The following is a 14619-nucleotide window of genomic DNA, read 5'->3' as shown; positions in this document are numbered from 1 at the left end:
TTACCCGGATTGGCAACCAAACTTGTCCTAGATGTAAAAGTGGCTTCGTTCAACAAGCTTTTCTTATATTCTTGACTCTTCCAAAACAAAATCTAACCACGGAATACAGAACACTTAGAATACAAGCTTGCATGAAACTAAAAACCCTATTTTTCCAGAAACCTAAGGACGAACTACGGAAAGGGGACTCACCAGCTTAGATTCCAATTTTGTTCGGTCCAAAAGGAAGATCACAGCAGGACGAACACTCCTACGGTGCTGCAAACGTGATCGGAGAATAGATGTGAGTTTTACAGTAGAGAGAAGGTGACTGGTTTCAGAGAGAAGTTGGAGAAGATGAAGGGTTTGAGTTCAGAGAAAAGAGATGAGTGGTGCAGGTGAGAGAAAGAGTTTTCAAAAATCTGGTTTTGTAAATCTCACGCTCGTTTGAACGAACGTGTCCCAAGTTGACACCTGCACACCAAACTCTGATTTCAGAAACTTCTCCCGCGACACGTGGCGTGCGTGCATGTGTGGCTTGGTGCGTTTTTAATATTGCAGAGAATGATTGTGGCTTGGTTTCAGTGCAAAGCAGAGGGGTTTATTAGATTTGGAAGTGGGTTTTTAATGGCTGAGAAGTGATGTGGCGCGCATTAATGGTGAGGTGTCAGAATTAATTTATACTAATTATTAAGGGTTTCACATTCTCCCTAACTACAAAAATTTTCGTCCTCGAAAATTTAGAACTTACCCGTGAATAAGTGCGGATACAAGTCCCTCATTGCACTCTCCACTTCCCACGTTGAATCTCCAGTCTTGGCATCACACACCACCTTCACTAATCGAACGTCCTTTCTCTTGTGTAGCTTGGTGCGAACGCCTTCAATACGTACTGGTTGTAACTCCAGCGTTCGGTTCGGTTGTAGTTGAATGTCTTCCAGTTCTAAGACATGAGAGGGATTAGCTATGTATTTTCTGAGTTGGGATACGTGGAAAACAGGATGAATATTTGCTAGTTGAGGAGGCAACGCGAGTTCATAAGCTACTGGTCCAATCTTCTTCAAAATCTGGTACGGCCCTATGAACTTGGGAGATAGCTTCTTTGGACGAACGACTCTGCCTACTCCAGTGATTGGGTTAAGTCTCAAAAATACGTGATCTCCTGCAGCAAACTCCAAAGGTCTTCTTCTCCTATCCGCATATGATTTCTGTCTGCTCAGGGACGTCTTCAATCTCTCCTGGATCAACTTAACTTTGTCAGTCGTTTGCTGGATGAGCTCAGGTCCAGTTAGCACGTTCTCTCCTTCCTGGAACCAGCAAAGTGGCGTTCGGCACTTCCTTCCATAGAGAGCTTCAAACGGCGCCATCCCAATGCTAGTTTGAAAGCTGTTGTTGTAAGTAAATTCCACTAGCGGCAGTATTTCGTCCCAGGCGCCCAAGTGATCTAGGACGCACGTCCTCAGTAAATCTTCCAGCGTCTGGATGGTACGTTCGGACTGACCGTCCGTTTGAGGATGATACGCTGAACTCATCTGCAGTTTGCTTCCCAACTCGCCTTGTAACGATTGCCAAAACCGAGATGTGAATCTCGTGTCTCGGTCAGAAATTATGCTTGAAGGCACTCCATGAAGACGAACGATCTCCTTGATGTACAACTTAGCCAAATTTGTCATTGACATCTTCAAGTTAACGGCTAAGAAGTGGGCGCTCTTAGTTAATCTGTCTACGATCACCCAGATTGAATCATGATTCCTGACCGTGCGTGGTAGATGAGTCACAAAGTCCATGGAGATGCTGTCCCACTTCCATTCAGGAATCTCCAATTGTTGAAGTAAGCCGCCTGGTCGTTGGTGTTCAGCCTTTGCACGTTGACAGGTCAAGCAAGATGCCACAAACCGAGCGACATCATTCTTCATTCCAGGCCACCAGAACGAGCGTCTAAGATCTTGGTACATCTTAGTCATACCGGGGTGTATGCTAAGACGACTGTGATGTGCTTCCTCCAGTATGATCCGCTTCAGCTCGCCATCATTGGGAACGCACGTCCTACCCATGTAACGCAGTAGGCCGTCCGTTCCTGTATTGAAATGTTTGGCCTGATCCGAACCGAGCGCGCTTAGAATCTTCACCAACTCTTCATCCTCTCGTTGCTTCATTCTAATCCGATCAAAGATGTTGCTAGATATTCTAAGGTTACAGCACTTAATGCTGTTCGGTTCCAACTCAAATTGTAACCTTAGGTCTCGGAAACTCTCCACTAAATGCAGTTCCTTCGCCATCATCAACGAGACATGCACTGCCTTCCTGCTTAGGGCGTCCGCCACTACATTGGCCTTTCCAGGGTGATAAAGCAACTCGAATTCATAGTCTTTCAAGAATTCTAACCAACGTCTTTGCCTCATATTCAGCTCCTTCTGATCAAACAAATACTTGAGGCTCTTGTGATCGCTGAAGACTTGGAATGTAGATCCGTACAAATAGTGCCTCCAAATCTTCAGTGCAAAAACGACCGCTGCCAATTCCAGGTCGTGCGTGGGATAATTTCTTTCGTGAATCTTCAGTTGGCGAGACGCGTACGCTACCGCTCGTCTATCTTGCATAAGCACACAGCCCAACCCTTGATGAGACGCGTCACAGTATACTTCAAAGGGTTTGGACGTGTCTGGAATTATCAAAACTGGAGCGCTCGTTAGTTTTACCTTCAGCTCCTGGAAACGCTCCTCACACAGATCAGTCCAAGCGAAGGGCTGATCCTTTCTAGTCAATTGTGTAAGCGGAGCCACTATCTTGGCGAACCCCTCTATGAAACGTCTGTAGTAGCCCGCAAGTCCCACAAAGCTACGAACCTCAGTGACCGTACGCGGACTCTTCCAATCCAACACCGCTCGCACTTTAGCTGGATCTACTGAGATGCCTCCAGCCGACACCACATGTCCCAAAAACTGCACCTCCTTCATCCAGAATTCACACTTGGACAGCTTTGCATACAACTCTTTTTCTCTCAACACGCTCAGCACTGCCCTCAAGTGTTCTTCATGTTCGTCATTGGTCTTGGAGTAGATGAGAATATCATCTATAAAGACGACCACAAACTTGTCCAAATAAGGTCTGAATATCCGATTCATGTAATCCATGAAGATGGCTGGAGCGTTCGTCACTCCAAATGGCATCACCACGTATTCATAATGCCCATAACGTGATCTGAACGCTGTCTTCTGGATGTCGTCCTCCTTAACCCTTATTTGGTGATATCCCGAACGTAAATCAATCTTAGAAAATACCGTTGCTCCATGCAATTGATCCAACAAGTCATCTATCCTTGGCAATGGGTATTTGTTCTTGATAGTCAGCTTGTTCAATTGCCTGTAATCTATGCACAACCGAGAGCTGCCATCCTTCTTCTTCACTAATAGTACAGGCGCTCCCCAAGGTGACACGCTCGGTCTAATAAACTGCTTGTCCATGAGTTCTTCAATCTGCTTCTTGAGTTCAACCAACTCTGCAGGTGCCATACGGTATGGTTGAACAGATATAGGGGCTGCCGTTGTCACCAAATCAATGGTGAATTCGACTTCCCGAGCAGGAGGCAACCCTGGAATTTCCTCTGGAAAAACGTCCAGAAACTCCTCCACAACGGACGTTCGCTCTTTACTGCCAATAACGGACGTTCGTTTCTGCCTCAAATCTCCAAGCTCTTGGTCTTCATGCGTCATGATGATGAAACAGCTGGCGCCTTCCATAATATCTTCTGTAAGTTGGCTGAGCGTTATTGATAGCACTACTTCTTCTTCATCCGGAAAAATCAATTCCTTCCTTCCGCAATCTATAAGGATGCGATTGGTAGCCAACCAATCCATCCCTAAAATCACCTCCAAACCTTGAAGAGGTAAGCAGATGAGATTCACTTTAAATTTACGCCCCTCCACTTCTATAGAACATTTGACGCACATAGTGGACGTCCGGACCTCTCCAGCCGCTGGTGTTGACACCACCAGATCAAATGGCATCTCACTCACTTCTAATCCCAGTTTGCGAACGCACGCCTTCGAGATGAAGGAATGTGTTGCTCCCGAATCAAACAGCACGCAACAAGATCTACCATATACTAAACATGTACTGATGATGAGTGTACCTGAACTAGCTGCCTCTGCACCAGTAATAGCATACACGCGTCCAGCTGCTTGGGCTCGTCCTCCTCTAGGCTGATTCCTGCCAGCGTTTGGTGGCCTCATCACTGCCCGTCCACCCATGTTACACTCATTTTCCAAGTGTCCGTTTCGCCCACAACGATTACAGTGCTTCACTCCCACCAATTGAGGACAGGACGAACGGTAGTGTGGTCCTCCACACTGGAAACACGTAACATTCCCATACTGTCCAGCTCGTCCAGCAGGAACTAAAGCTTGAGAACTGCTCGTGCTAGATGGCTGATTTGGACGAGCGTACGGGGCTCTTCTTGGAGTAACATTGCCCCTGGAAACTATAGGTCCTCTACTCACTTGTTGTTGCTTCTTGTGCCTTTCCGCTTCTGCCATGTTCTTCTCTAAAACCTTGGCCCTTTCAACCATGGCAGGAAACGTCCTGATACATAAGCTGGAGATTAGTACCTTCAAGTCACTCCGCAGTCCGTTTTCAAACTTACGGCACTGCCATTCTTCATTTGTGGCCATCGTGTTGAAACGAACCAAGTGTTTAAACTTGTTTGTGTACTCAGAAACGGTCATTCCTCCTTGCACCAGCTGTAGGAATTCTACCTCTTTTGCAAAGCGTACGCTGTCTGGAAAATACTCCTCATAAAATTTGCTTCTAAACACCTCCCAAGTGACCGGTTGGTGAGCGTCCGTCAATATCGCCTTCATGCTCGCCCACCAGTGGCTCGCTTCTCCCGTTAACAGATATTCCGTGTAAGCCAAACGGTTCTCATCCGGACACCTCTTGGCGTTATAAATTCTCTCCATGTCTTGTAGCCAATGATCGGCCTCATCCGGAATACACTTTCCACTGAACTTGGCAGGGTGATGCTGAAGGAAACTCTCCAAACTCCATTCAGCATTCGGTTGGGCAACGTTTGAAGAGGATGCTCCAGGCGCACCTCTGGTGGCAGCAAGAATCTCCATCAATTGTCTTTGCGTGTTTTCAGAATTGACACGTGAAGCCTCCAAACCTTGCATAGCAGCCTGGTTTTGCTGCATCAACGTGGCGTTCTGCTCCAGTAACGTTGTGTTCTGTTGATGTAGCCTTTCAACCACGGTTTCCAACAACCTAGTGTTGCTGGACGTATCAGACTCGTTCGGTTGAGGAGGAGGAGGTAGCCTAGGCGCCATTTGTTCTCTGGATGCAGAGAAAAACAAACGAGCGTTAGTTATGTCCAAGAGTTAAAACAATAATAACTCATTTATCATTCAATAAGCACACAGCAAAATCACAGTGCACTCATAACCCTACAGTGTCCTTAAATAGAACAAAACTGCTCTGATACCACTAATGTAACATCCCAAAATATAGTAATTACCATAATTCAGAATTAATTACAATTAACAGCAACATAAACAGTCTTTGCATTAAACTCAGCGTTTAAAAGCCGAACGACATCAGTACAAAAGAACGTACGTTCAAAATAGAATTCAGAGATAAACAGGACGAACGGTTTTACAAAACATTTAACCGTACGTACAACTATTCTACCATTTATATCACAAATCTAACGAGCGCTCTAAGGCTCGGCCTTGACTTCCACCTCAACCAGATTTGCATCTTCCAAATTTTCTTCTTCCAGTATTTCTTCAAGAGATGCACCACCATCTGCTCACATCCACAACGGATGATCATTGCAAGACAGGACGAACGTACATGGACAATTGACAACACAAGGAAAACGAAAGGGTAAGCTTATAATATTTAATTCATACATCCAACATACACATTCAACATTTCAATGCATACGCACAACATACAATTTAACATAATTCATCATAGTAATTTATAAGTATAATAGACGACCGTCCGGACTGTATGAACCGTGTAGCTACAGGCGTCCTTGCACCCGAGTGATGTAGTAACTGGGATACCCTCAACAGCTGCCACTCGAGGTTAGCTCTATCCAAAGTACCCCTAAGGAATAGAACCTCCTGCCATTCCCACACATGACTACTCCCTTCTACGTGAAGATGAGCATCACGGAATATCAGGATGGACCAAGCCAGCATTAGCTATCCACAGTCATACTTACCAATTCAATCTTTCAATATATATATATATGAGACGTTCCTCCCTGGAACGCTCGTCCAAAATCCAACATCATAAATTCAGTTCTCATAGTGTTCACACTTTAATTTATCATATTCCATCATCTTTTACATCATTAGGTTCAGGAGTCAAAAATGACGAACGCTCAATCCATTGAAGAAGTAGGACGAACGTCCAAATAAAGTTACTGGATACTCAGGGAAATATACAACAAACGTAATTTTCTATTTGGCCAGTTAGATGAACTGACTCGACTTGAAGTGTACTGGTACTTAGAAAATATTTGTGATAAAAACATGAACCAGATTTAATACACAATGGAGTGTCAAGAATACTTAGAATCATATTTGAAGATGGTTGCATAATGAAAACTAAGGCCAGAGATTTAACGGACGTACGGAGAATGAATGTCTAATACTTTAGAACGAACGCTATTTTATCAAATAATTATTCAATTAGTACGAGCGCTTGATATGAGACCTTGCGTGATTTAGAACGGACGCTCGTTATAAGACCGAGCGCTATTTCGGACGAACGCTTGGTAGAATACCGTGCGCCGTTTAAGACGAACGTTCGACATAAGGCCGAACGCTATTAAGAACGAACGTTCGACATAAGGCCGAACGCTATCAAAGACGAACGCTCGACATAAGGCCGAACGCTATCAAAGACGAACGCTCGACATAAGGCCGAACGCTATCAAAGACGAACGCTCGACATAAGGCCGAACTTTACGTATTTATAAAGTTTCAAATATTTATATACAGTTGAGCTGAACCGAACGCTCAAACATTCAAATGGGGACGCTCGTTCTCGAGCAGAGTTCTTTCCAAATGAAAGAATTCCATTCTAAGTTATTTTCCAGGAAAACCGAACGGTATAAGACCGTACGATGACGAGCGTCTTTTATCATAGGGAAGTGTTTTAAATTTCAGATTTCTCAACCTTAGCAGAATTTTCCAGATTTCAAATTTATAAACTTTATAACTTTCATTCCAGATTTAATTCACCTTAAACATCATCATCATACAGATCTCAACATTTTAATCATTCCAACTATACAATAACCATACTCCGTTCATACATAATCAAATCAACATACATTTCAAACCACCACAACATATATAATACATACAAGCAGTGCTCGTTCATGACAGATAAATCAAAATCAGAAATCATATTCCATAACAGTGGTCATCCATACAGCTCCAACATCATGCTTTTAATACATGCAATCCAGATTACACAACATGCAAGTATAAATTAAACATATAAGCTTCCCTTACCCGGATTGGCAACCAAACTTGTCCTAGATGTAAAAGTGGCTTCGTTCAACAAGCTTTTCTTATATTCTTGACTCTTCCAAAACAAAATCTAACCACGGAATACAGAACACTTAGAATACAAGCTTGCATGAAACTAAAAACCCTATTTTTCCAGAAACCTAAGGACGAACTACGGAAAGGGGACTCACCAGCTTAGATTCCAATTTTGTTCGGTCCAAAAGGAAGATCACAGCAGGACGAACACTCCTACGGTGCTGCAAACGTGATCGGAGAATAGATGTGAGTTTTACAGTAGAGAGAAGGTGACTGGTTTCAGAGAGAAGTTGGAGAAGATGAAGGGTTTGAGTTCAGAGAAAAGAGATGAGTGGTGCAGGTGAGAGAAAGAGTTTTCAAAAATCTGGTTTTGTAAATCTCACGCTCGTTTGAACGAACGTGTCCCAAGTTGACACCTGCACACCAAACTCTGATTTCAGAAACTTCTCCCGCGACACGTGGCGTGCGTGCATGTGTGGCTTGGTGCGTTTTTAATGTTGCAGAGAATGATTGTGGCTTGGTTTCAGTGCAAAGCAGAGGGGTTTATTAGATTTGGAAGTGGGTTTTTAATGGCTGAGAAGTGATGTGGCGCGCATTAATGGTGAGGTGTCAGAATTAATTTATACTAATTATTAAGGGTTTCACAAAATTTCTTTTCACTTTTTCCCTATTCTTCTTTCATTCGCGGTTTGTCTCTCTCATCTCTCTCGTCTTTCTGTTGAACCCTAAAGCCTTGGCTCATCTTCATCTCCATCGTTCCTCTTGGTCGGTCTCCCACCTTTGTTATACTCTTTGTTTGTGGTGCGACCCAGCACCTTGTTGTGAAGCATTGAAGTTGTCTTGGACGTCCCTATCCATCATTGGTATTGTGCCTTCTCGGTGTCGTGTTGTTTTGTGGTTTTCGTGTGTTGCTCGAACCCTAACCATCTTCTCGAGCATTGGCGTTTTTGTGTTGGGCGAACCCTAACCTTCGTGTCCACCATTTTTACATTGTGCCTCTTTGCCGCAAGCCACCCAGGATTGAAGTTTTATCCAAGGTTGTAGCATTATTGGGAGTGGATCCTGGACAACGAGAACATTAGAAGAATGGAAGCGCCAGCGGAATATGGATTGTTATAGGATTAGTTTCATTTGTAGAGATTTTGTTTGTATTTAGACGAAGATGGATTTTTTGCTTTGTAACAAACAATGATATTTATGTACAAGTTGTTATTGCAATAAGATGATAGCTTTCATGATTACTTAATATGCAATTTCATTTCATTTACGTTGTGTATATTTTGATGACAAAGTAACGCGCAATATTAATAAGTTTTTGACATGAATCCAATGGTTTACAATTGATTTTGGTGTTTACGTGTGAGTAGATTGTGGGAAGTCATGTTTTGGAAAGGAAGGAAAGAATTTTGCATCCAATATGGCTAGAAGGAAGGAGACGTTGTTGTCTTCGAGGTTGACCATCATTGGAATGATCTTATAGTTGAAGTTCATTTTAATGGATGTAATTGTAATGTTAATCACCCAATATCAGTGTAAACCACAAAAGACAACATCAATTTATGTTCATGTCATTTAATTTTTATATTTGAATAAAAGTATATTTATGAGTTATTTGGTCTCAATGACTTAGGTTCAAATGAAAAAAATTGTTTCTTATCTCGAACATGGGATGCCCAAACTTGATTTCCCACACTAAAATCAAACTTAAACAACAAAATCACACAAAAACCATTGCATTTATGCAAAAAATACAAAAAATTTAAACTACGGTCCCCTAGGTTACCAGAACTGGCTCCTACAGTACAACTTTATGTACAAATTCAGGATTTTGTTCATGTAATCGTTTACCAAGGTCTTGTAAACGATTACAACTTTGTTTTTTGCTCTAGGCCTTGCAGGACTTCAACTAACTTGTTCAAATGAAAAAAAAATTGTTTCTTATCTCGATCATGGGATGCACAAACTTGATTTCTCACACTAAAATCACACTTAAACAACAAAATCACACAAAAGCCATTGCATTTATGCAAAAAATGCAAAAATTTAGACTATGGTCCCCTAGGTTACCAGAATTGGCTCCTGTGATACAACTTTCTGTACAAATCCAAGATTTTGTTCGTGTAATCGTTTACCAAGGTCTTGTAAACGATTACAACTTTGTTTTTGGCTCCAGACCTTGCAGAACTTCAAGTAACTTGTTCAAATGAAAAAAAAATGTTTCTTATCTTGAACATGGGATGCCCAAACTTGATTTCCCATACTAAAATCACACTTAAACAACAAAATCACACAAAAACCAACAAAATTTAGACTATGGTCCCCTAGGTTATCAGAACTGGCTCCTATAGTACAACTTTTTGTACAAATCCAGGATTTTGTTCGTGTAATCGTTTACCAAGGTCTTGTAAATGATTACAACTTTGTTTTTTGCTCCAGACCTTGCAGGACTTCAACTAACTTATTCAAATGAAAAAAATTGTTTCTTATCTCGAACATGGGGTGCCCAAACTTGATTTCTCACACTAAAATCACACTTAAACAACAAAATCACACAAAAATCATTGCATTTATGCAAAAAATACAAAAAATTAGACTATGGTCCCCTAGGTTACCAGAATTGGCTCCTACAGTACAACTTTCTGTACAAATCCAGGATTTTGTTCGTGTAATCGTTTACCAAGGTATTGTAAACGATTACAACTCTGTTTTTTGCTCCAGACCTTGCAGGACTTCAACTAACTTGTTCAAATTAAAAAAAATTGTTTCTTATCTCGAACATGGGGTGCTCAAACATTATTTCCCACACTAAAATCACACCTAAACAACAAAATCACACAAAAGTCATTGCATTTATGCAAAATATACAAAAATTTAGACTATGGTCCCCTAGGTTACCACAGCTGGCTCCTGTAGTACAACTTTCTGTACAAATTCCAATTTTTGTTCGTGTAATCGTTTACCAAGTACTCGTAAACGATTACAAGTGTTTTTCTTGGTGCAACACTTGCAGAACTTCAACTAAGTTGTTCAACTCAACAAAATTGTTACTTATGTCCAACATGGGGTGCCCAAACATGATTTCTCACACTAAAATCACACTTTAAAAACAAAATCACACCAAAACCATTGCACTTATGCAAAAAATACAAAAAATTAGACTATGGTCCCCTAGGTTACCATAGTTGGCTCCTACAGTACAATTTTATGTAAAAATCCCAATTTTTGTTCTGTAATCGTTTACCAAGTACTCGTAAACGATTACAAGTGTTTTTTTTGGTGCAATACTTGCAGGACTTCAACTAAGTTGTTCAACTCAACAAAATTGTTACTTATGTCCAACATGGGATGCCTAAACATGATTTCACACACTAAAATCATACTTAAAAAACAAAATCACACAAAAATCATTGCATTTATGCAAAAAATACAAAAAAATAGACCATGGTCCCCTAGGTTACCACAACTGGCTCCTACAATACAACTTTCTGTACAAATCCCAATTTTTGTTCGTGTAATGGTTTACCAAGTACTTGTAAACGATTACAAGTGTTTGTTTTGGTGCAGCACTTGCAGGACTTCAACTAAGTTGTTCAACTCAACAAAATTGTTACTTATGTCCAACATGGGGTGCCCAAACATGATTTCACACACTTAAATCACACTTAAATAACAAAATCACACCAAAACCATTGCATTATGCAAAAAATACAAAAATTCAGACTATGGTCCCCTAGGTTACCACAACTGGCTCCTGTAGTACAACTTTCTGTACAAATCCCAATTTTTATTCGTGTAATCGTTTACCAAGTACTTGTAAATGATTACAAGTGTTTTTTTTTGTGCAGCACTTGCAGGACTTCAACTAAGTTGTTCAACTCAAAAAAATTGTTACTTATGTCCAACATGGGGTGCCCAAACATGATTTCCCACACTAAAATCACACTTAAACAACACAATCACTCCAAAACCACTGCATTTATGCAAAAAATACAAAAATTTTGACTGTGGTCCCCTAGCTTACCATAGGTGGCTCCTACAGTACAACTTTATGTACAAATTCCAATTTTTGTTCGTGTAATCGTTTACCAAGTACTTATAAACGATTACAAGTGTGATTTTTGGTGCAGAACTTGCAGGACTTGTGCTAGGATCATGATGTCACAAGCATTGTTTCATTTGTCCATCAAATACATCAATAGTAAATCAAAGTGGTCCCTTTTATTCATTAACAATTCAAACAAAACCTCATTTGACAATGACAATAACAAAGGCAATTCAATTAAAAGTAATAATATGTAACGCAAGGAAAGATGCATCTTTTATAACATTGAACAAAATATATTCCAAATTACAAACATTTGGTCATCTATGTACAATTTTGTATTACATTCTCTTAAGAAGTCTATACAAATATCACTTATATGTTATTATAAGTTGTCTAGTGTAAGGAGTCTTAAGCGCTCTGCTCTTGTAATGCCTTCGTGACCCAATCCTGACATACGTCTTCATTTGAGGTGGATTGGTGGATATGCCTCCCGGGGAATCAAATCCGCTGTTCATGGACGATTCTGCATGTGGCACACTCTATCCACCATCCTCTGTTGTTCTTCTTCTAGCTTTCTCTTCGGCCAACTTTGACTCCAAGACAACGAACCGTCAACTGCATCAAAGACAAACAAAATATCCAAAAAATAAAAGCCTTAAAACGAAAACAACAAAAAATATAACATAACAGGGAAAACCCAAAATCCAAACAAAAATGGAGGAACAACGCATTTACCTTGCTCGTCGAAGGACCATGGTTACCGAAACTTGCCATTTCGCAGAATAAACTCAACAAAGACGACTACGTTGAGTAAAACCAACAGATGCAACAAAGAGATGCAACGAAGAGATGCAACGAAGAGCGAGAGTGAAAGCGAGAGCGAGAGCAAAAGCAAGAACGAAGCGTAGAGTGAGAACGAAAACAAAGATAGAGAACGACAAACAAGAGAGAACGTTCATTTCTAATGAAACAGGGCAAGGGGCATTTTTGGAATCACAAATTTCTGAAACCTGCCTCAATGCTGAAGTCAGATTTTAAATATTTAAAAAAAAATAAAAAAACAACCAATGGAATAGTGACACGTGACGTTGTTAAAAGAGTGTCAAAAATTTGTTGTCAAAATATCGGGATCCAAAACATAAACAATCACTCTCCAGCATTCTCGTACTCCACTAAAGATAGTCAACGCCTTAATCATTTTTACTCACATCGAAGGTGATTGTAAGAGAGACACAACACATAAAAGAAAAGAAAGTCCAGTAAGCTGATGTTTAAAAAGAAACATTATCAAACTTTTTAATCATATCAAATACCCAATCATTATTTATAAAGTACTACAAACTCAAAAAAATACATACAGTTGACGATTATATTTGAAAGACATATTTCATCACTAAAGACGACCAAACCTCAATCCAACATCCATCATCACCCCATCACTTTATCACCCATCACTTTATCACCCATCACTTTTCATGATTCATCATCCACCACCATTGCACCATTTACTTTTATATTATTTCTCATGTTATCTTTCACATGCAAGGCCAAACCTTCTAGGTTGATTTTGTAGTTAATTATGAGATCATGTGTGATTAAAGTGGTCTTTTTTTATTTTTTAATACAAAGTTAGTTTTATCTATTATTTTTTAGTTTTAATTGTTGTTCTTAGGATTGTTATAGAACCCTATAATTCAATCTTATTTCTAATTAGAATTCTTGTTAGTTTTCTTAATTCTCATAATCACTTGTCTAAGTAAAAGAGTAAAACTTCATATGTATATTCTAAGAATATTAGAGATATAAATAAAACTTCACGTGATATGCTTGGAACGAGTAAGGTATAAATAGTATTTCACTATATATTTGAAATAATTGGAAACTAAATAATAAATGAATTAATTGATGCTTATTTGGTTAATTCAGACTTACATACCTTTTTGTTTATTTCAAGAGGTAAAAGAATAAAACTTTAGTCATATAAGCTTGAAATAAATGAAGTATAAATAAGAATTTGACTTCTGTACATTTGGAATGAGTGAGAGCCATAAAAAATTAATTGACATGTAATTGCTTAGTTTAAGATCCGTTTAGAAAATAAACGAATGATAAATCATTATATAACTGATGATAAAACTACATTTCAAATTCATTGCTTATAAACTAATACAATAGTTACAAAAACAGATGTAAATGCCACTTATGTAAAATATGCAAATATTACAATGATTTACACTACGATGTCAAGGTGGATGAAAAGGGGCAAAAAAAGAATATATATTACATTCGTTATAACACTAAGCAATGTAATATTCCTTATGCTTTAAAGCTAACAATATACAAATACAGTGGAATATCATGATTAACTAGTACTATCATTATATTCTTGTTAATTGTTTCTAGGCTTAATACCCTATTTTATCCCCAGTTTGGTTCAAAAATGTCAAATTAGTCCGTCCTTTAAAAAATGCGTCAATTACATCCTCACTTAATAAAATTTGCACCAATGAAATCCCTTCCGTTAAATCCGTACAAACGGCGTTAATTATTCAAGTAGAAGAGAGAGAAAAATAATTAACATCGTTTGTACGGATTTAACGGAAGGGATTTCATTCATGCAAATTTTATTAAGTGAGGACGTAATTGATGTATTTTTTAAAGGATGGACTAATTTGACATTTTCGAGCGAAACTGGGAACAAAATAGGATATTAAGCCTTGTTTCTATTATGCTATTTTTGGATTTGGATGGTGGCACTATGTGCATAGGCTAGGAAAATACTGAGAGTTGGTGGTGGCCTTGATAAGTGTGATTTTATGCACTCATTAAGTATTTAAATTTGATTTTATTGGTTGATTATTGTTTTTTAAGATGCTGTTTTAACTATGATTTGTTACAACAAGGTAAAATGAGCAATGACCTTTGAGTATGAAAACATGTTAAAACAAGTCTTTTAACATATGTTTGTTGGTTATTGTTATGATTAAGATTTGACTAAATCAAATCTAATCAAAACTACAACTATCAAAG

At 39.3% G+C, this 14619-nt stretch overlaps 1 protein-coding gene across 1 annotated transcript; it reads right to left on the bottom strand.

Moving 5' to 3' along the window:
• Window positions 1-162: 162 nt before the first annotated feature.
• Window positions 163-5096, bottom strand: LOC148195765 (uncharacterized). Its single transcript, XM_088095285.1, has 3 exons — window positions 3396-5096; window positions 2826-2930; window positions 163-258 (listed from the first exon to the last, which is right to left on the bottom strand). The coding sequence occupies exons 1-3, from the start codon at window positions 5094-5096 to the stop codon at window positions 163-165; spliced, it is 1902 nt and encodes a 633-aa protein (XP_087951411.1).
• Between the last annotated feature and the right edge of the window lie 9523 nt (window positions 5097-14619).

Source organism: Vigna umbellata, chromosome 7, assembly GCF_029865625.1.
Source record: "Vigna umbellata cultivar VRB3 chromosome 7, Vumbellata_1.0, whole genome shotgun sequence".
Lineage (NCBI taxonomy): Eukaryota > Viridiplantae > Streptophyta > Magnoliopsida > Fabales > Fabaceae > Vigna > Vigna umbellata.
The sequence above is the reverse complement of the archived record's forward strand: the minus strand, read 5'-3'. Positions and strand labels throughout refer to the sequence as shown.